Raw genomic sequence first — 21,641 nt, forward strand, 5'->3', positions numbered from 1 at the left:
AAAATCAAATAATATGAATTAGTGGAAAAAGGATGCTCCAAATATTGTGGAGAAATGTATAATAATGCACAGTTACAGGAAGAATTAATTAATTATCTAAGATTCAGTTTTGGAAATGTCAATGAAGGACAATCTCAAGGTCACCAAGATGAAGGTCACCACTGTATCTTGATCCTTATAATGTTTATCTCGGCTAATTATGATGATATTTGAATTCAGTTTCCAAACTGAAATAATTTTTTGGTTTTTACTATTAATGTAATTTTTTGACAGTTGCTGATGAGAGTAGTGAGGAGTTCTACGAGCCAGTGGGTCGACAGTCCAGTCCCAGTGACCCCCGGTCCTCGACCATTAACAGCGCATTATCCTGGGGGTCAGATTTCAGCAGGGAGAGCTCTGAGGAGGAAGAAAATGGTCAGTGTCCATTAAAAAAAGTAATGATGTGAATTTATATTGATCGGAATCATCTGTATATTAATTTACTTGACAGCAGTTGTGTTTTATTTATAAATATTTATACCCCCCTTCGAGGAACGGAGGCTATTGCATTGCTGCTGCCTGTCAGTTGGTCTGTTGGTCCACCAATTTTCTGTTCATTATAGATTGCACATAATGAAATGAAATGTGGTAAAGAGATTTATCATAAGAATATCATAGGCAAGTTCTGTTTTGGGTATGATTGAGCCAATTTTGACAGAGTTATGCCCCTTAGACTTAGAAAAATTCCAATTATTTGCAGTTTTCGTTCATTTTCTTGCAGAGGTTGCACATGCTTTAATGAAATTTTGTATACAGATTTATTATATAAATATCTAAATCAAGTTCTGTTTTGGGTAAAATTGAGCAATTTGGAACAGAGTTATGCCCCTTGGACTTTGAAAAATTCCAATAATTTTGGGGGAGGGAGAGCAAAAGTGTTTTCCAAACATCTCTTGTTTTATTTAAAATTTAGTAAAATTAATTAAAAGCATAGTTTTATTCTGACAAATACATGTAACTATATATTGACTTATCATTGAGATTCAAGGAAGAACACTTAATATTGGTGGGAAAAGTTAAAATTCTGTACTGTGATACTCAGGTTATCATAAAGATATATCATAAAAAATGCATCTTACAACAGTTAACTTCACAACTTTCGAGATCTGAGCCATCAGGCCATATAAGTTACATGTACCACAAAGCATCCTCTGAAGAAGGGAAATAAAATCTGTCCAAATGTAGTTCAATAAATGTCTTTTTGGAAGGGGAGAGTGTTTTGTCAACATAAGTTATTACTGATTGCCTGTTATTTATAATTTGTACTTAATTAAATTTACAGGGACATTGGAGTACCCCGATAAACCACTTCCCCCACTTCCTGACCCCTCCAAGTTACGACGAGCTTCACCCGAGGAGGAGTGTCCAGTCAAACCTGTCAACATAAACCTAGAGAAACACCCACCGCCTTGTCTCCCACCCTCCCCAGAGGGACTGACAAAGGAACAGGTAATAAATAGGACTGATGTCACAAGAGATCTAGAAAAACACCCACCCCCTTGTCTCCCACCCTCCCCAGAGGAGCTGACAAAGGAACAGGTAATAAATACAGGAGTAATCACTTCAGAAGAGATCTAGAAACCCCCCCCCCCCTCGTGTACCACCCTCCCCAGAGGGGCTGACAAAGGAACAGGTAATAAACATGATAAATAGGACTGAAAAAGGTACAGGTTAAAACAAAGGGGTAATCATATCAGAAGAGATCTAGAAAAACACCCACCCCCTTGTCTCCCATCCTCCCCAGAGGAGCTGACAAAGGAACAGGTAATGAATAGAACTGAAAAAGGATCACGAAGCATACCTTCTCCCTTGTCTCCCACCCTCCCTAGAGGGGCTGATAAGGGAATAGGTATTATATAGGACTTATAATGTCACAAGTTAAGAATACCCGTCCCCTTGTCTCCCTCCCTCCCCAGAGGGACTGACAATGGAAGAGGTAATGAATAGGACTGATAATGTCTGAAGAGGGTTTAACACATAAGCTCAGATAATTTTGATTTCAAAGTTGACACCTTTGGGTATCAAAGAAAAATCAAATGTCATTTATGACATGTCTCCAGAAGGTCCGAAAAAAGATTTAATTAGTGTTTGTGAGGGACTTACTGTAGATTCCTTATTTTTGGTGAGTACTTATTATCTCAAATGTGCTCTTCAGCAGCAAATCGCAAGAATAATTATTTGCGAATGAACGCTTGATCATGAGATTTTACATAGATTTCAGCACAAAAAAAATAAAGGCGAGTAATTTTATTTCGCATGCGGTGCTTCTTGCGAAATTACACGATAATTAATTCCACATGTATATTTAGGAATTTACTGTATACAACCATTCTTTCTTCACCTGGAGATCCTAATCACTAGTACACTAAAAAAAGATATATGAACATATTTAAGGTTTTACATAAATCATTGCAAACCTATAAAAATTTTAAAGTCGCAAACTGTTTTGTTTTTTTTTTTAAACAAATTATTATAAAAGTACATAATAGTCAATCCATCAATACAAGCTATATATGTGTGTGATGTGTGATGTGAATAAACAAATATTGAAATAAATGTAAACACCCTTACAACAAATAAGGAAGTTTAATGGTTAAAATATGTTCAATTATAAATAATTTACAAATTCGTCAAACTATGCAATATGTTCTCTTATTGCAACCTACAGTCAAACCTCATTATCTCAAACACCAGGAGACCAAGAGAAAAAAGGGTTAAATACCTGAAGAATAGGTGGGTGATGGTATTTAAAATACTTGACTCTTTTTCAACTTTTGCTAAAATTATATCATTGCATACATTTAATGCAGATAAACATCTTCACTGCTCAGTTTGATGAAGTTAGGAAGTCAGGAGTGAGTATAAATCAATATACCCTGTATTGTGATATTCAATAATCCAAAAAGCTATCTCACATAGAGCCAAGAGTATTTAGTGGATTTACACGAGCCATATCTGGTCATATGGCATCATTTTTGCCATGCTTTTAACTAAGTCTACACAATGACAGAATGCTTAAAAAGATCATTCTTTAGGTACTGGTCACATGGGCAGTTCCACAACATTTTATTAAAAGATAGAGAATGGGAATTTTATTTTAATACTGTAGACTGCTCTAGAATTTTTTTTCAATGAATCATTTAGGATAATCTAAAAAAAAAAAAAAAGATGCTAGCTAAAGTATCTATGGGTAACTTCACATGACCATTGCTTTTATATAAATATAGCCCTTTGATGAGGTCGATCCATAGATATTTCGACTTCACAGAAAAGCATATCGACCGAGCACATAGAACGATTTTCATTGGCTAAAATTTTCGATCATGAACTAATCATAATCAGTAAAACAAATCTTGGATTTTCCCTTTTCTCTTCTTAGTAACTCAAGTCTTTATTGGCAAAATATAATTTAACACGTGAAATACACCAAACCAATCAATTTTATTGAATTACACAATAAAAATAATATTGTTTAATAATGATTATTGTATATTCATTATATTAGATGTATCCCAGGCATAGATAAAGGCTTTTATTACTGATTTGCCATGCTTTTCATGTAAATGTGATGAATTTAACAATGTCTTTGACTAAGTAAATGTAGAAACAAATATATGTAACTTGTCAATATATCAGCAAATCAGTACCATGTATACACCCATACAAAACTCTAGTCTCTGTAAGCTAGTTCAGGCTGCTAATTAAAGAACAGATATGATAATACTTTTATTGAACAGAATGGCAGTAACTTTAGATCTATTTCCATAAAAAGATTTCTTTAAATTTTTTTATTTACAGGAGAAGAAAGCTCACGTGGTGAGGAACATTATAGACAGTGAGAAATCCTACATGGATTCACTCAGTAGAATTGTCAATGTAAGTATCTCATCTCAATGGAAGTTTGTTGAAATTAAAACTGTAAGCACTTCTGTTCCTACATGAATTAAAAAGACCATGACATTTTATTATGCTGGACCTTGTGCCATAAATACTTGATTGTAAACTGTGAATTCAATTACAAATTACAATATCATGAAAAAGATTCAAGATCTTTCATTATGTATTTCCTTTACATATTTTACCAAAGTGCTGATCAATATTAAAGTCAGTTTTATGTTAGTTTAATAAAATCTCCTAACTAATGATACATAATTATCCACCCAATAGGACTACAAGAGTGATATCCTGTTCAAATATAACCTGGACAAAGAGTGTGTTCGAGTGGTTTTCTCAAAAGCCCAGGAAATTCTCCATCACCATATGATGTTCCAGATAGAGTTGGCAGAAAGTGTATCTAAATGGTACACGGAGGAGAAAATTGGGGGAATATTCACAGCTTCAGTAAGGAGAAATCAGAGATTTATAACATTTGTAAAATGTTGCAATTGTTGTAGTATGCAATAGCAAATACATAGAATAGTTGACTTTTATCAAGTGATGCAAACATATTGCTGCTGATAGGTTTTATGTACATCATTACATGTAAATATTTATGCTTTACACTTTGACACTGGATAGATGCATTGGGTCATCTTGATAAAATAAAAAGTCATGGAACAGAAGGACTAATCTAAATTATGAATAAGAAATATTTTTTATTGATCTCGCACAAGCATTTGTCATCTATCTATGTACCTTATGATATGTGCATTTGCCCAACACGAAAATGGACTGACACATATAACTTTTGTCATATTCAATGCTGAAATATGAAGAATTTTGTTGTATTTTTCAATACAGAAAATAAATTTAAATTTCTACAATGAAAAGATCGTTTTTGATATTGCCTGTTATTTTTTGACATTTTTTTTTACATGCCATGCCCCTTTAGTTTTCTAGAGACATGGTTGTGAATGTGTACAGTGAATATGTGAATAACTTTGCTATGACTATGGAGGAAATTAAGGCAGCTCAAGTATCTAAGCCAGGCTTAGAAGAATTCCTTAATGTAAGTGCAATTCTTACTGCATTTCTTAATGTTGTGTGAATTAAGAAGATAATCTCACTTATAACCCAAAAGTAATAATTTATCAGATTAATTTCAAGGTTTGACAAGAAAATTTTTATCTAAACTGAATTCTAGTATGATACAAATTACCAGTATATTTTCAGTAGTTAATTTTGATATTTTTCTCCTTCTACAGAACATGTCAAAGAGAAGTGTGGACCGCTTAAACCTGTTTGGTCTGATGGTAAAACCAATCCAAAGGTTTCCTCAGTTCATCATGCTCATTAAGGTAAGCGTTAAAGTACCAGTATAGGACAACTGATTAGGTTAAGAGAATATGACTAATGAAGGTCACAGTAAGACATTGGATGAGGGCTTAAGTATGACAACTGACAAAGGGTAAGAAAGACAACTAATAAAGGTAACACAACTGTTGAAGGTTAATGTGAGACACATGAACAAGATCAGGGTTGTATATTTTATGAAAAAAAATCAATTCATAATAATAACTTTAAAATTATTAACAGGATTTGTTGAAGTATACCCCACACCACCATCATGACCGGTCCTCTCTCCAGACAGCTCTGACAGATCTGGAGAATGTCACACACATCCTTAATGAGCGGAAGCGGGAGTCTGAGGAACTCTTCCAGGCCAAAAAACTACAAAAGGTCCTTAACTTTAAGGTTCCTGGAGAGAAACAGCCGCGTCTTGTCAGACAAGATGACATGGAGGAAATGGTAAGGATTATTTTTTTTAACTTTCTTTAATTGCAATGGGATTTTCTTCATAGTTTTGACAGTTTTAAAAAAGATCAAATTCAGAGGTTGTTGCCATGGAAACAATCTCATTAGCACATATCAAATTTAATGATTTTTAAATAGAATTATAAATTCATTTGTGTATTTATATATTCAGAAAAAAAGGCAAATGGATACAAGGTCCATCATTCCTTTATTTACTTTTTCAAGAAGAAATTTAACTTACAAGTAAAAATGCACATAATTTCAGTATACCTCTCAGGGCTAAATTAGAAAGAAATCACCTTTGAATTTTACACAACAGTGAAAAAAAATATAATCATGTCCCAGTGAGAGTTACCTCTCTTAACACAGGGGCAGTGAACCTTAATGATAAATTATAAAAATAGCTATAAATACTTTGTACGGTATTTTATAGAGCCAAGACAGAAGTGTTGCCACTAAGGTCAGGAAGCTCTACCTACTGGATGACTGCATTATCTGCTGCTCTGTTCAGGGGTTGGTTTCTTTTAGATATTTTGACTTTTTTTTATTTGTGTGTCATTTTACACCAGGCTCAAGAAATCTTTAAGCATGGATATTTATGCAGTTTATGAATTATTTGAGTCAAAAACTGTGAAGAATTATACATGTAAATACAGGGACTAGTATTACCTTAATCATAACCAAATAAAATGTTTCTAAAATATAAGATCATGAGGATATTTCTGAACATTAAAATGAAAAATTATTTCAGAATTTACTGTTTAACTTTTTAATTAGAGGTATTATTTATGAACCATCTTAATTATACCCCCTGCAAACAAAGTTTGGGGGGTATATAGGAATCACTGTGTCCGTCTGTCTTTCTAGCTGTCCGTCCGTCTGTCCGTCCGTCTAGCTGTCCGTCTGTGCAATCGTGTCTGGTCCATATCTTTCTTACGGAGGGACATTAGAATCTACTACTCCACACAAAGATTGCCCATGACCCAAGGGTGTGTCATGACCTTGACCCAAGGTCATTTGGGGAACTTCAAGGTCACTGGAAGAAAAATTTCATTATTTGTGTCCGGTCAATATCTTTCTTATGAATCAACTTGGTAGGTTCTCATTTCACACAAAGATTGCCCATTACCCAAGGGTGTGTCATGACCTTGACCCAAGGTCATTTGGGGAACTTCAAGGTCACTGGAAGAAAAAATTCATAATTCGTGTCCGGTCCATATCCTTCTTATGGATAAACTTGGTAGGTTCTCATTTCACACAAAGATTGCCCATGACCCAAGGGTGTGTCTTGACTTTGACCCAAGGTCATTTGGGGAACTTCAAGGTCACTGGAAGAAAAATTTCATAATTCGTGTCCGGTCCATATCTTTCTTATGGATAAACTTGGTAGATTCTCATTTCACACAAAGATTGCCCATGACCTAAGGGTGTGTTGACCTTGACCCAAGGTCATTTGGGGAACTTTAAGGTCACTGGAAGAAAAATTTCTTAATTCCTGTCCGGTCTATATCTTTCTTATGGATAAACTTGGTAGGTTCTCATTTCACACAAAGATTGCCCATGACCCAAGGGTGTGTCATGACCTTGACCCAAGGTCATTTGGTGAACTTCAAGGTCACTGGAAGAAAAATTTCATAATTCGTGTCCGGTCTATATCTTTCTTATGGATAAACTTGGTAGGTTCTCATTTCACACAAAGATTGCTCATGACCCAAGGGTGTGTCATGACCTTGACCAAAGGTCATTTGGGGAATTTTAAGGTCACTGGAAGAAAAATTTCATAATCCATGTTTGATACGTATCTTTCTTATGGAAAAATTTACTTCTGAAAAACCCAGCGGGGGGTATTTTGTCCCGTTTGGACAGTTCTAGTTATATTTTTGATTTACAGGAATAATCAGAAAGTGAAGTGGATGAAACCTATACATGAATTGGAATTAAAGGATACTGCTATCACTCCTGACATGCAAAGTATTTTGAGAGTCAACTCCAACAAATTCAGTATTCAGACACCTGTTGTAGGTAAGTCAATAACAAATTCAGTCAACAAACATCTGTTGTTGGTAGATGTTTCTAATTCTTTCCCCATTTATTATCTAATTCTTCCCCCTTCTGACCCACCCATGTTGTTTTTACATAAATTTATCGACAAACAATAAAGCTGAGGGCAAATATATTGTGTATACGTCATCAATTTGAGTATTACAACACAAAGATAAAAAAAGGAAGGGAAAATCTGTTGTCTAATAATAGCACTCAGCCCTACTTTACAAAACATTTGAGAAAACGTGACGCTATTTGTGCAGAAGTGGCGAATAAAATATGTCCTTTGACTGTAAAACTATTTATACGTTTTACATGTATGCATTTTCTCTAAAATTTATTGATTAGGCTGAAGTAATTTTTAATGATGTTAATTTGCACTATATATTCTGCAGAGTGTAAAGAGGATGACCTTTTTAACCTTCACAGTGACATCAGTGATATGATGCATGATGTGACCGTCCTTGGACAAATCAGCACATTGGTCAACTCTCTCAAACTCTCCTACGAGGTACTGGAAAATATTACTCTTAGCCTTTTCAAATTCTGTGCAATTTCTGGCCATTATATCTTTAAAAAAAATTCTATCAATATGTACATAAGACTTGTTCCGTATTATTTATTTCTCATTCTTATTTTATACAAAGAAGAAACTTTATTACCCAGTTTGAAATATGTGTACTATACTGATGAAATAATTGTCTTGGTGATCTATATTAGTGTATAACAGAGGAGAAAATTCAAGAAGCCAAGGCAGATCTACAGTTAAAAATCCAGGCCAAAGACCAACAACTCCAAGTCCTCAATAGTTCCACTATCACCCTACAGGACGCCAAGTATGGAGGGTAAGTAAAACACTACGGACAGACATACAGTCAAACTAAAGACCAACAACTCCAAGTTCTCAATAGTTCCACTATCACCTTACAGGACGCCAAGTATGGTGGGTAAGTAAAACACTACGGACAGACATACAGTCAAACTAAAGACCAACAACTCCAAGTTCTCAATAGTTCTACTATCACCCAGCAGGACGCCAAGTATGGTGGGTAAGTAGAACAATACTGACAGACACACAGCCAATTACTAGGGTTAAGATTCTGTTGAATGGTTGTGTATTGAAATTCATTAATAAGTGATAATTTGCATTACTTGACAGGAAAGAGTATAGGAGTATTTTCCAAACCACTTCACCAGAAATAAAACAGGAATGGAGCATTGACTTTATCATGACAAAACTTACTAAAGGTATGTAGTATCAAATCATTGTATGCTTCCATTTCGGAATAGGATCAGGCATATATTGTGATATTGTGTAGAAAATTCATTAATTATATACAATATACATATATGTATGTAAATTTCTTGAAGATCTGATTGGATGTAATAAATCTATTTTTAGACCCACTGAACAATCCCAGCTGGTTCATGTCAGGTGTATCTGGGAAACCAAAATCTATTCACCAACCAGCCATGTATGTCAAGCACATGTCTGTAGACCTGCCCAAACACTTCACCAAGGTATCTACATCACACTGTAATCAATCAAACAATAATATTATATCAGATATTTCTATTTTACTTTAGTTGAGGCATTAGATATGTTCAAGAGTGCTAAATGCATTTTCTGATTCAATTCATCATCCTCTATTGGATGAAACTAATTGAAAGTTATTGTAAAAGGCACATTATCGGAAAGTTCTTTCTAATCAAGGCTTGTTCACAGATTTAGTTGATTTATGTAACTCTTTCTTGGGGGAGATATGTTTCAATGCAGTCGGTCTTGTTGATATTCAATAAGGATCTGAAGAAAAATTATTGTTTTCTACCAGGTAAAGTGTGCTGTCCCTGTATACCTGTCTGATGGGGGAGGTAACTCTGACAACAGTTTGCAGCACCTTTGGGTTGTCACAACGTCAGAAACTCGGGCGCAGGTCTCCCTGGTGTCGGTCCAGACCACTAGACTCGCTCTTATTGAGTCCTTCAAGGCAGCAGACACTGAGATCGTTACCGTGGAAACAGTCCCAGCCATCTCACTGACAGAACAAGATGAACCCTTTGTAGAGGACACAATTTGGATGTCCACTGAAAAATGCGAGTGAGTAGACGCTAGAGTAGATGGTGGACTGATTAAAGTGGCTTATTTGATCAGTTTTATTTTAGTAGTATGTTCCTTGTTCTTTGTAAGGGACATGATATTGTTAAGTGACCTAAGTCACTCTTATGGCCCATTACTATGTCTTTTGTTTTGTTGGTAAAACTTCTATCTGCATCTTTAGAAAATTGTTAGTATGATTATGGTAGACAATTATCTCTCATAAGAAAAATGTAAATTCCCAGTTCCCTGGTACCAGAGTAACCCCGGGATGTTGCTATGTTGAGAAACTCCACAATTCTCAGAAGTCTTTCAGGGTCTCTTTATGACAGTGTATATCAAATTAAAGGTTGCTGACACCACCAATGATTTCTTGTACATCAACTCTTTTAAGGATACTGGTATACAGTCTGTTGGATGAGAATGGAGTGAGAAATTTTACCACTGGTGGACGAAAACCTCGCAGTAAATTCTACTGTCATGGCATTGCCGTGGCAATGAAATACGCAGATGACAGAGTGTTTGTTGGACTCAGGGACGGAAAACTAATTATTTATGACAGAGACGATAGTAAGTCATGATTTCATGGAAGAAGTGGTGATTAACATAACCTCATTAAAATGGACATATATACAGTAAGCCAAGGTTTGCAATCTTATACTCATGTTTTTTCTCTCTTCAGCAACTGGGAAGTGGAAAGTGGAAGCCCCCAGTATAGTAGAGATAGGATGTGACATGCCCATCTCCTGTATCATAGCTATAGAGGATGAAATATGGGTGGCATGTAGCGACACAATTTACATCATTCCGGTGGACGAAAATCAGTTCAAGGTAATGTTTAATGTTCATTACCGCAAAATTTAATATAGCAGTTGCTTATTGTATTCAGAAATTCTTATTTGCATTCTTTTTGTATCAGTACTCAGTTAAACATTGCTATAGCCAGCCAATGTAGGCAAAAAAAATAAATATTTATGTCTCTTTAAAAGAATCAGCTAGTTTCTTATTAGGCCTAATTTGTACTTAATATTAAAAAATATATAATTGTTATAGCATGGTTTTTGCAATAAGCTTGTTTATCATATTTATTAAGCATCAATACTGTACCATGGATGTAGCTACAGTTTTACTAGTAATTTATAAACTGGATTTATATTGTTTGTTTTTTTTTAGCTCTTCTGAGCCAAAGGCTCAAAGAGCTAATGCTATGGCCATTTGTGCGGTGTGCGTCGTGCGGTGTGCGTTAACTTTTTAGAATATGGGCCATAACTCAAGAACCCCTTGGCCAATCAGTGTCAAATTTGTCACAGGGTATCCTTGGCCCAAGGGCTACCATTTATACTAAAATAAGGGTTGGGACCCTGAATCAAGGGGAGATAATCAGGAAAACAAAACAAAAAATACTGGTTGCTAAAAAATCTTCTTCTCCAGAACCACCAGGCAGATTTTCACCAAACTTACATACAAGGATCAGGATTTGTTGAAGATTTAAAATTGTTCAAGGCATGACCCTGGGGCAAAGGGCGTGGTCTCAAGGTCACTTTAAAGTTGACCTAAATTTACAATTGATAAAAATGTTCATATTTTGCTTACTATAAGGACTAGGATCATCAAATCTTGTAAGTTGATGCATCTTAGGACTTCACATCATGTTAACTCAAAAGTAGGTCACGGTGACCTACTTTTTAAATTTTGCGGGCATTTGTTTTCAAATTGATTTAAAGGCATATTTTGGATACTTTAAGGCCTATGATCATCAAACTTAGTCAGTTGATGCATCTTGGGTCCTTAAACAATGTCAACTTAAAAGTAGGTCACCGTGACCTACTTTTTGAACTTTATGACTTATCCTTTTCAAAACATTTAATCCCATTATTTCAGGCACTGAAAGGGTTAGAATCATCAAATCTTGTAAGTTGCTGCATCATGGGACCTTAAAACATATTTAAGAAAAAGTAGGTCACAGTGACCTACTTTTAGAATTTTGCAGGCATTTGTTTTCAAATTGTTTAAAAGGCATATTTTGATTACCTTCAAACCTATGATCATCAAACTTGGTCAGGAGATGCATCTTGGGACTCTGAAAAATGTCGACCAAAATGTAGGTCAGGGTGACCTACTTTCGACATTTTATGGCTATATTTAAGTATCTTAGGTATTTATTGGCTTAGAATCATCAAACTTTGTGAGTTGATGCATCTTGGATTTTCGGATAGTGACGACCAAAATTTAGGTCACAGTGACCTACTTTCGACATTTTATGGCTATATTTAAGTATCTCTGGTACTTATTGGCTTAGAATCATCAAACTTTGTCAGTTGATGCACCTTGGGTTTTCGGAGAATGTCGACCAAAAAGTAGGTCACGGTGACCTACTTTTGACATTTTATGGCTATATTTAAGTATCTCTAGTACTTATTGGTTTAGAATCATCATACTTTGTCAGTTGATGCATCTTTGGTTTTCGGAGAATTTCGACATAAAAGTAGGTCATGGTGACCTACTTTTTAATATCTCAGGTATTTATTGGCTTAGAATTATCAAACTTGGTGCAGATACATCTTGGGACTCTAAAAAATTTCAACCAAAATGTAGGTCAGGATGACCTACTTTCGACATTTTATGGCTATATTTAAGTATTCTCTGGTACTTATTGGCTTAGAATCATCAAACTTTGTCAGTTGATGCATCTTGGGTTTTCAGAGAATGTCGACCAAAAAGTAGGTCACGATGACCTACTTTTTGACATTTTATGGCTATATTTATGTATCTCTAATACTTATCGATTTAGAATCATCATACTTTGTCAGTTGATGCATCTTGGATTTTCGGAGAATGTCGACCTAAAAGTAGGTCATGGTGACCTACTTTTGAATATCTCAGGTATTTATTGGCTTAGAATTATTAAACTTGGTCAGCAGATGCATCTTGGGACTCTAAAAAATGTCAACCAAAATGTAGGTCACGATGACCTACTTTCGACATTTTATGGCTATATTTAAGTATCTCTGGTACTTATTGGTTTAGAATCATCATACTTTGTCAGTTGATGCATCTTGGGTTTTCTGAGAATGTTGACCAAAGAGTAGGTCACAGTGACCTACTTTTTAATATCTCAGGTATTTATTGGCTTAGAATTATCAAACTTGGTCAGCAGATGCATCTTGGGACTCTGAAAAATGTCAACTAAAATGTAGGTCACAATGACCTACTTTCGACATTTTATGGCTATATTTAAGTATCTTAGGTATTTATTGGCTTAGAATAATCAAACTTTGTCACTTGATGCATTTTGTGATTTCCAAGAATGTAGACAAAAAAGTAGTTCTAATTGGCTAAGAATCATCAAACTTTGTCAGGTGATGCAACTTGGGTCTTTAGTAGGATACTTATGGTTAGAGGCTTCAAATACAAGTGATAGGTTGTACAATTTATCAGAAGAGCGATTCAAGGCCCTTGGGCCTCTTGTTTACATAAACATAGCATTGGTCCAAATTTAGTTTTCTTTGAATGCATGCTACAATGTATATACACATTTTAAATGTTTTGAAATGTTTTGTGATATTTTTGGATTTTCACTTTTAAATACTGTAGAAGTATTTTTTTCCAGGGGGTCATAATTCCGCGGAATCTCAATTTCTGTTTAATCCGCGTGTAGAAATTTACGCGGATTTCCTAGACTGTCACTATATGTCTTGCAATTATATTAATATTTTTCGTGGAAAATTTGTGACTGCGTACATAGCTTAAATTTATACCACGCGGAAAAATGTACGCCTACAGTATACATATATACACTGTACATACTTGCAATATGATTACTGCTGTTTATTATAGTATGCATGCATTTACAATTTTCCAATTAATAAGGCAATTTATTTATTTTAATTTCTATCAGATTTGTTTTATTTTTTTAGTGTTATAGATCATATTGGATTCAGACAACAGATAGGTTAAAATGCATGTTAAAAAAGCCAGTGAAACCATATAAAAACCTACTTCATATAGCAAATACATTAGCAAACATGAAGAAACAAAATATATATTCCTTGTAGAACAAGAGCTGTCACTTTGTATAACAAGAATTCAGAACGAAATAGAATACAGACATTTTACTCAGACTTGTTGATTTGATATTGCACCTTTACAGAACAGAAAACAATTTTTACAATGGGTGAGGGATATATTTTATTATTAATATTCATACTTCACTTTAAAATCAAATTACTTTTGTCATCAAGCTCAAAAACTGCTTTTTCGCTTCTTAATTCTCTTCCCTCTAAATTATATTAATGGAGCGTAATGACAACCGATGTTTTAGCTTCTGCTCATAATGCTTGCTTCTCATTAACTCTTCATAAATCACCATTTCACATTGCATGTACAGTCTCTACAATGATTTTCTCTTTGTAATTAGCTCACCTGAGCCGAAGGTTCAAGTGAGCTTTTTTGATTGAAGTTTGTCCAATGTCTGTCATTTTCTGCATTGTTGTTGGTGTTGGTACAAACATTTCACTTTTTAGCTCACCTGAGCCGAAGGCTCAAGTGAGTTTTTCTGATCACATTTTGTCTGTTGTCCGTCTGTCCGTCCGTCTGTAAACTTTTCACATTTTTGACTTTTTCTCAAGAACCAATAGGCCAATTTTAACCGAACTTGGTACAAAGCATCCTTGGATAAAGGGGAGTTTAAATCATCAAAATGAAGGGCCAAGTCCCCTTACAAGGGGAGATAATCAAGAAAAGACAAAAATAGGGTGGGGTCATTAAAAAATCTTCTTCTCAAGAACCACTGGGCCAGGAAAGCTGAAACTTATGTGGAAGCATCCTCGGGTAGTGTAGATATTAAATTGTTAAAATCATGAACCCCAGGGTTTGGACAGGGCCACAATAGGGAATCCAAGTTTTACATAGAAATATATAGAAAAAATCTCTAAAAATTTTCTTTTCAAGAACCACAGGGCCAGGAAAGCTAAAACTGAAGTGAAAGCATTCTTGGGTAGTGTAGATATTAAATTGTTAAAATCATGACCCCCGGGGTAGGGCGGGGCCACAATAGGGAATCCAAGTTTTACATAGAAATATATAGAACAAATCTCTAAAAATCTTCTTCTCAAGAACCTGACTGGGCCAGGAAAGCTGAAACTTATATGGAAGCATCCTTCGGTAGTGTAGATATAAATTGTTAAAATCATGACCCCCAGGGGTAGGGCGGGGCCACAACAGGGAATCCAAGTTTTACATAGAAATATATAGAACAAATCTCTAAAAATCATCTTCTCAAGAACCACTGGGCCAGGAAAGCTGAAACTTCTATGGAAGCATCCTTGGGTAGTGTAGATATTAAATTGTTAAAATCATGACCCCCTGGGGTAGGGCGGGGCCACAATAGGGAATCCAAGTTTTACATAGAAATATATAGAACAAATCTTTAAAAATCATCTTCTCAAGAACCACTGGGCCAGGAAAGCTGAATCTTATGTGGAAGCATCCTTGGGTAGTGTAGATATTAAATTGTTAAAATCATGACCCCCGGGGGTAGGGCGGGGGAATCCAAATTTTACATAGAGATATATAGAACAAATCTTTTAGGAATCTTCTTCTCAAAAATCACTGGGCCAGGAAAGCTGAAACTTATGTAGAAGCATCCTGGGGTATAGTGTAGATTCTAAAGTTATAAGCACGAGAGATATAGCAAGACGGTAAATCTGGTCAAGAACTGCATTACTCAATTTACTCAGGTGAGCGATGTGGCCCATGGGCCTCTTGTTCATCTTCTCCTCTAGAGCCACTTGGCCAATTTCACTCAAACTTGGAAAGAAGTATCCATGGGCAAAAGGATTCAATTTTTTTATTCCCTCCTTTAAAGAATGGAGACAAATTGCTTTGTTGCTCTCTGTTGGTCGGTCTGTCGGTCCACCATCAGTGTCTGTTCATTTTCTTTGCAGGGGTTGCACACTCTGAAATAAAATCTTGTATACAAATTTATCATAAGAATTTCTAGGTCAAGTTCTGTTTTGGGTAAGATCAAGCAATTTTAGAGTAATTTCCCTTGGACTTGGAAAATTTCAATTATTTGCAGTTTCAATTCATTTTCCTTTCATGTTTTTTTTTTTGGGGGGGGGGATGGGGTTGAAAGACCAAACTTGCCTGGTTGTTGCATGTAGAGATGTGCACTATCAGAACATTCATTTGATGAGAGATATCCGTTCACTTATAAATAAAATTCAGAAAGGTGAGCTTTGTAATCTTTGACTACCTATGTTTTCAAAATGAATTATTTTCTTTTCTTCATGAAAATTTCAAAGTAGACTGTGATTAGATGACGTTAATTCCAGTGGACCTTCATTGTATCTAATTTCTATTTATACTTGTAAACCTTTACTGATACAGGACCAGCTGGTATGTGATGGGGGCGCTGTGATATCAGAAATGGTCAGGTCAGGTTGTGGCCTGTGGATGTCCTTCAAGGACAAATCTTACGTCCGACTTTACCACATCGAGGCCAAGGAGAACCTTCAGGAAATTAACATTGGGTCCACTGTGGACAGAATGATGTCAGGTAAGAATGGTTGGTTGCTAGATTTTTTAAGACATTTTTTTTAGATTAAGAAATAAATTGTTGTACAATGTACAAATATTTGAATAATTAGTAATTTTTTTTATAAAGGTCATGTAGATTTAGTTTCGTAAGAGCATTCTTTTTTGTTTTATTTTTCATTTTACAGTAAGATTAAGATTAAAGTGTATTTGCAGAGAGCAAATATAGTTCTGAGGAGAAAATTCCCAAGACTACAACTGTGACCAGTTTGATGGCTAGCCGGGGGTTACTGTGGGTGGGGACAAGCCTCGGTATTGTATGTTCCCTCCCCTTACCACGGCTACGTGATGGGGTACCTCTGATCAAAGGCCGACCAGATATATCACTTCATTCTCACAATGGACCAGTGCAGTTCCTTATTCCCATTTACTGCGGGACTGTAAACCTGTGGCAGAGAGCCCAGGGTCTACAGTCCACAGAATCTCTGGCGTGGAGAGAGAACGCCACGAGTGTGAGGAGACGCAAAGGAAGCAGGGATTCTGTTGATGAAGACATTCCAAAACAAGACAAAGAAGATGAACAAGAGATACCTGAGGGCAAAGCAAATGGACCCCAGGTCACCAAAATTGAAAATAATTTTGACATTGGAAGCAATGGTCTCGATAGGCGAAAATCAAAGTCAGCTGAAGACTTAGTTTCAAGATCCCCTGTGGCAGATTTTTTAAAATCGGAAAACATTCAGAGCAGAGCTTTGACACTAAGAACGGAATTAATGCAGAAGTTGGCCAAAAGAAACCTTGCTACCCCAGATACCAGCTCTCAGGGGGATGAAAACGAAATTAGAATGTACTATGGCGATTTAATGTCAAATGAGGATTATAGAAAAGAACAAGCACCATTAAAACGTGACATTTCACCACAAGGAAATCCCAAACTACGTAAAGATGAAAAATCAGAGACCGGTAAACCAGTAAATCTAAAGAAAAGAGTCTCAGAAAACTTTAAAAACTTCAAAAGAAGTATTACTCAGAGGCCGTCTTTTCGAGCTCACGGTAGCGAGCATGCGAGTGCGGTGTACGAGACGCTGAGGAGGAGGAACTGTAACGCGGTGGTGGTGGTGAGCGGTGGCGACGGCTACATAGATTGGAGGACCGCCACCCAGACACACAAAATACACAGCACCGAGGCTTCCATGATGCTGTGGATTTACAAGTTCTGAGAAATCGACCATTGTGTACTAGTCTACTGGAGCCAGATTTTCATTTTCAGCGCTGAATGATATATTTTGTTTCACTTCAAGTATTTAATGGGAGATTAATGGAGAAACCAGTGGAGTCTATTTATGAAATTTACAAGTTTATGATATATTTTGTTTCACTTCAAGTATTTAATGGGAGATTAATGGAGAAACCAGTGGAGCCTATTTATGAAATTTACAAGTTTTATGTTTGACATTCTGAACAATTAATTTTAATTAATGAGTTTACATCCAGTAGTTTCTAGAGGATCACATTGTGGTAGTCAGTGTTCACCAGATTTGTTCATGAGTGAAGTCTTACTTGACGATTGTATTGTGGAAAGCTCTGCTTGAGCCAAAGGCTCAAAGAGCTCAAAGAGCTAATGCTGTTGCCATTTGTGCAGTGTGCATAAACCTTTTAGAATATGGGCCATAACTCTAGAACCCCTTGGCCATTGATTGTCACAGGGTATCCTTGGCCCAAATAGGTCACAGTGAATGGATTCAAGGCCCTCGGGCCTCTTGTTTATGGGACATCTTGAACTGTGTGAATGTGCAGTTAATACTATCATTATTTTTTCAAAATTACTTTTCTCTTTATTATACCCCCCGCAAACGAAGTTTGGGGGGGGGTATATAGGAATCACCTTGTCCGTCTGTCTGTGCAATCGTGTCTGGTCCATATATTTCTTACAGAGGGACATTAGAATCTACTACTCCACACAAAGATTGCCCATGACCCAAGGGTGTGTCATGACCTTGACCCAAGGTCATTTTGGGAACTTCAAGGTCACTGGAAGAAAAATTTCATAATTCGTGTCCGGTCCATATCTTTCTTGTGAATAAACTTGGTAGGTTCTCATTTAACACAAAGATTGACCATGACCCAAGGGTGTGTCATGACCTTAACCCAAGGTCATTTGGGGAACTTGAAGGTCAATGGAAGAAAAATTTCATAATTCATGTTCGGTCCATATCTTTCTTATGGATAAACTTGGTAGGTTCTCATTTCACACAAAGATTGCCCATGACCCAAGGGTGCGTCATGACCTTGACCCAAGGTCATTTGGGGAAGTTCAAGGTCATTGGAAGAAAAATTTCATAATTCGTGTCTGATCCATATCTTTCTTATGGATAAACTTGGTAGGTTGTCGTTTCACAAAACGATTGCCCATGACCTAAGGTAGTGTCATGACCTTGATCCAAGGTCATTTGGGGAAGTTCAAGGTCACTGGAAGAAAAAATTTCCTAATTCGTTTCCGGTCCATCTCTTTCTTAAGGATAAACTTGGTAGGTTCTCATTTCACACAAAGATTACCCATGACTGAAGGGTATGTCATGACCTTGACCCAAGGTCATTGGGGAAGAAAAAATTCATAATTTGTGTCCGGTCGATTTCTTTCTTATGGATAAACTTGGTAGGTTGTCATTTCACACAAAGATTGCCCATGACCCAAGGGTGTGTCATGACCTTGACCCAAGGTCATTTGGGGAAGTTCAAGGTCACTGGAAGAAAAATTTCATAATTCATGTTTGATACATATCTTTATTATGGAAAAACTTACTTCTGAAAAAACCCAGCGGGGGGTATTTTGTCACGTTTGGACAGTTCTAGTTTTGATTATGAGGCCTTGATTTTCACAGAATTTTGGAAGTTTTAATTATCTTAAAGAACCTTGGAGTATATTCTTTTTCTTGTACTCTTAGAATATTTATGAAATCCATGTATTTTTTACTATTTCCTCTTTGTAAACGTAGATGTGAAGAAATTTCTAATGGTCAGCAGTTTTCTTTGTCATGACTGTTGAACCAAATGAGATGAAAACTTAATATAAAAGGTGAAGGTCATTGGAATCAGGTCAAGATAATGGTTATACAAAGGTTAGAAAAAAGAATGAAACAGAATTGGCTACAAAAAGAATTTTCCACCTGGATTTTTGTAAACAACATGTTGACTTTTTAAAAATTTTATTTTAAAGTTTTACATCACTGAACTATGCACCTGGAAAACACCAGCAAAATATTTGGTATTCTTTATACATGTTTAATTATGCAATTTTTAAATCTATCTTATCTCAAACATGTAAGTCAACCAATTCATTTACTAATTGACCTGAAAAACATGAGTGTATTGAATTATTATTTGATGAATGAATACATGTAATTATTAAATACTTTGCTTTTTTATTTGTTAATTTAGATTTTTACACCAGTATTGTTTTTTTTCTAAACATTTTTATGATTATTTGCCATAGGCAGATTCGTTATTGTTCTTGTACATATATACCTCATTACCTGTGTATCCAACTAGATAAAAATCCACTTTTTAAAAAAAGTAATTTGATTTGCAGTAGTACTATTCTTTAAGGTTTCTTGTAATTCAAAAATTCATCCACTCATGAACTCCAACCTATGAGGAAGAAGAGATTTTCAAAATTATTTATCCTACCCAACACCATGGTCTCAAGCCACAGTTTGGAGTCAGCATATAGCTCTCTCCTACCCGTGGCTGCTTGAATCACAGGAATTATCATAATCTTGGATGTTTAAGCCTCTTTGCTGTGATGTCATGTTCAGCCAATGACAATATTTGTTTCCATCGCAATTGACATCATCAGTAAACAAAAAATTGGGTATTGAAATGTCACATCAATGTTCATTTTTCAACTTTGCTTTACTCACATTGGCCAAAATTTTAATGAGGTATGGAAAATTCTCTTTTCATTCAGCCATAACAAGAATGGGAGAGGATGGTACATTTTTGCCATGGTTTGTGACAATTACCCAACTCAGATAAAGGGTAAGAAAACTTAGATGATTTTTTGCTGATTTTTTTAGTTAATTTATACTTGATAAAATAAATCAATTATTTGATTGAAATGTAAATACATATTTATGAAAATTTCATGAGATATAAAGATGGACTTTTCAAACAAGCATTTTTTTTTCAAGAAACACTAACATTATTCATATTTTTAGAGCCATACATACCTCATATTCTGATAAGCTCAAAATTATAAAAATTGTATATGAGAATGCAGAATTAAGACATAGGTGCCTTTATCATGAAAAAAATTGTTTTTTTTTAATAAATTTTAATGCATCATATGTAGACTATTATATACAGTTAAAGCTTGGATTCAAAGTTGTTCCAGAATTTATATACTAGTATATAAATATATATATAGAGAGAGAGTGAGAGAGCGAGAGATAATTTGTGTGCAATATTCATTGTAAATATTTACAACAGGGTGTTCATATCTCTGGTGCAGAAAAAAATGTGATAATTTTATGCTAACATTTTGTACTAAACACCACATTCCTTAGATATACTTAAGCTAGATGATGAAATGTTGAAAGATAGAATTTCTTTTGTCTTCTTGAAATTGACAAACCAAGAAGTATTGGGAATGCTTGTTAACAATATTTACCTTAAAAAAATGTTTCCTAAAAATTTTTATAGACTTTTTATGTCACTTGAAACAAACAAAATACATATTTAACACTGTTATCATGTAAATTGGATGAATTTTTTTTATGTGATATGTTTTGTATACATTTGTTTGATTACAAAATGAGAATAAATTTTTAAAATGACAATTTTGTACATTGTGTGCTGTTTACACCATTCACATATTGCTTAACTTTGTGACTCATTGCTGTGACCTACAAAGTAAGCAAAACTTACAGATTGAGGAAACAGGTTTTAGATAAAACTTAATATCTGAATAGTAAACTACCATTAAGTTTTAAGGGTCATGATACCTTTAATGTGGAATTCAACAAGATGAGGCAAAAATATGGATGCCTCTAGATAAAATCTGATATATTCTGGACTTAAATCATGGCTGTGGGGAGATGACGGGCCAAAAAAAGGGGGATTAATTAATTTTTTACCATGGAATACATAGAGAAGAGCTCTTTAGAAAGTCCAAGAACATCATTAATAGCAGTTTTATTTGAATTATGAAGCTTGTTTTAAAATTAGAATTCTC

At 35.2% G+C, this 21,641-nt stretch overlaps 1 protein-coding gene across 1 annotated transcript; it reads left to right on the top strand.

Annotated features, from left to right (window-relative positions):
• Positions 1-273: 273 nt before the first annotated feature.
• Positions 274-21,279, top strand: LOC134264588 (rho guanine nucleotide exchange factor 10-like; the record flags this gene model as incomplete). The annotated part of the gene is made up of 19 exons (XM_062746874.1): positions 274-414; positions 1,322-1,488; positions 3,838-3,915; positions 4,207-4,380; positions 4,871-4,987; positions 5,184-5,276; positions 5,515-5,727; positions 6,167-6,246; positions 7,625-7,755; positions 8,172-8,287; positions 8,497-8,621; positions 8,936-9,024; positions 9,179-9,297; positions 9,609-9,874; positions 10,266-10,441; positions 10,554-10,702; positions 14,022-14,045; positions 16,262-16,430; positions 16,625-21,279. Coding segments are annotated over 19 exons (3,431 nt in total), but the record flags the coding sequence as incomplete, so codon positions are not given.
• Between the last annotated feature and the right edge of the window lie 362 nt (positions 21,280-21,641).

This window comes from Saccostrea cucullata, unplaced genomic scaffold (genome assembly GCF_032062105.1).
Source record: "Saccostrea cucullata isolate Sc308-1 unplaced genomic scaffold, CSIRO_AGI_Scuc_v1 ctg10168, whole genome shotgun sequence".
Lineage (NCBI taxonomy): Eukaryota > Metazoa > Mollusca > Bivalvia > Ostreida > Ostreidae > Saccostrea > Saccostrea cuccullata.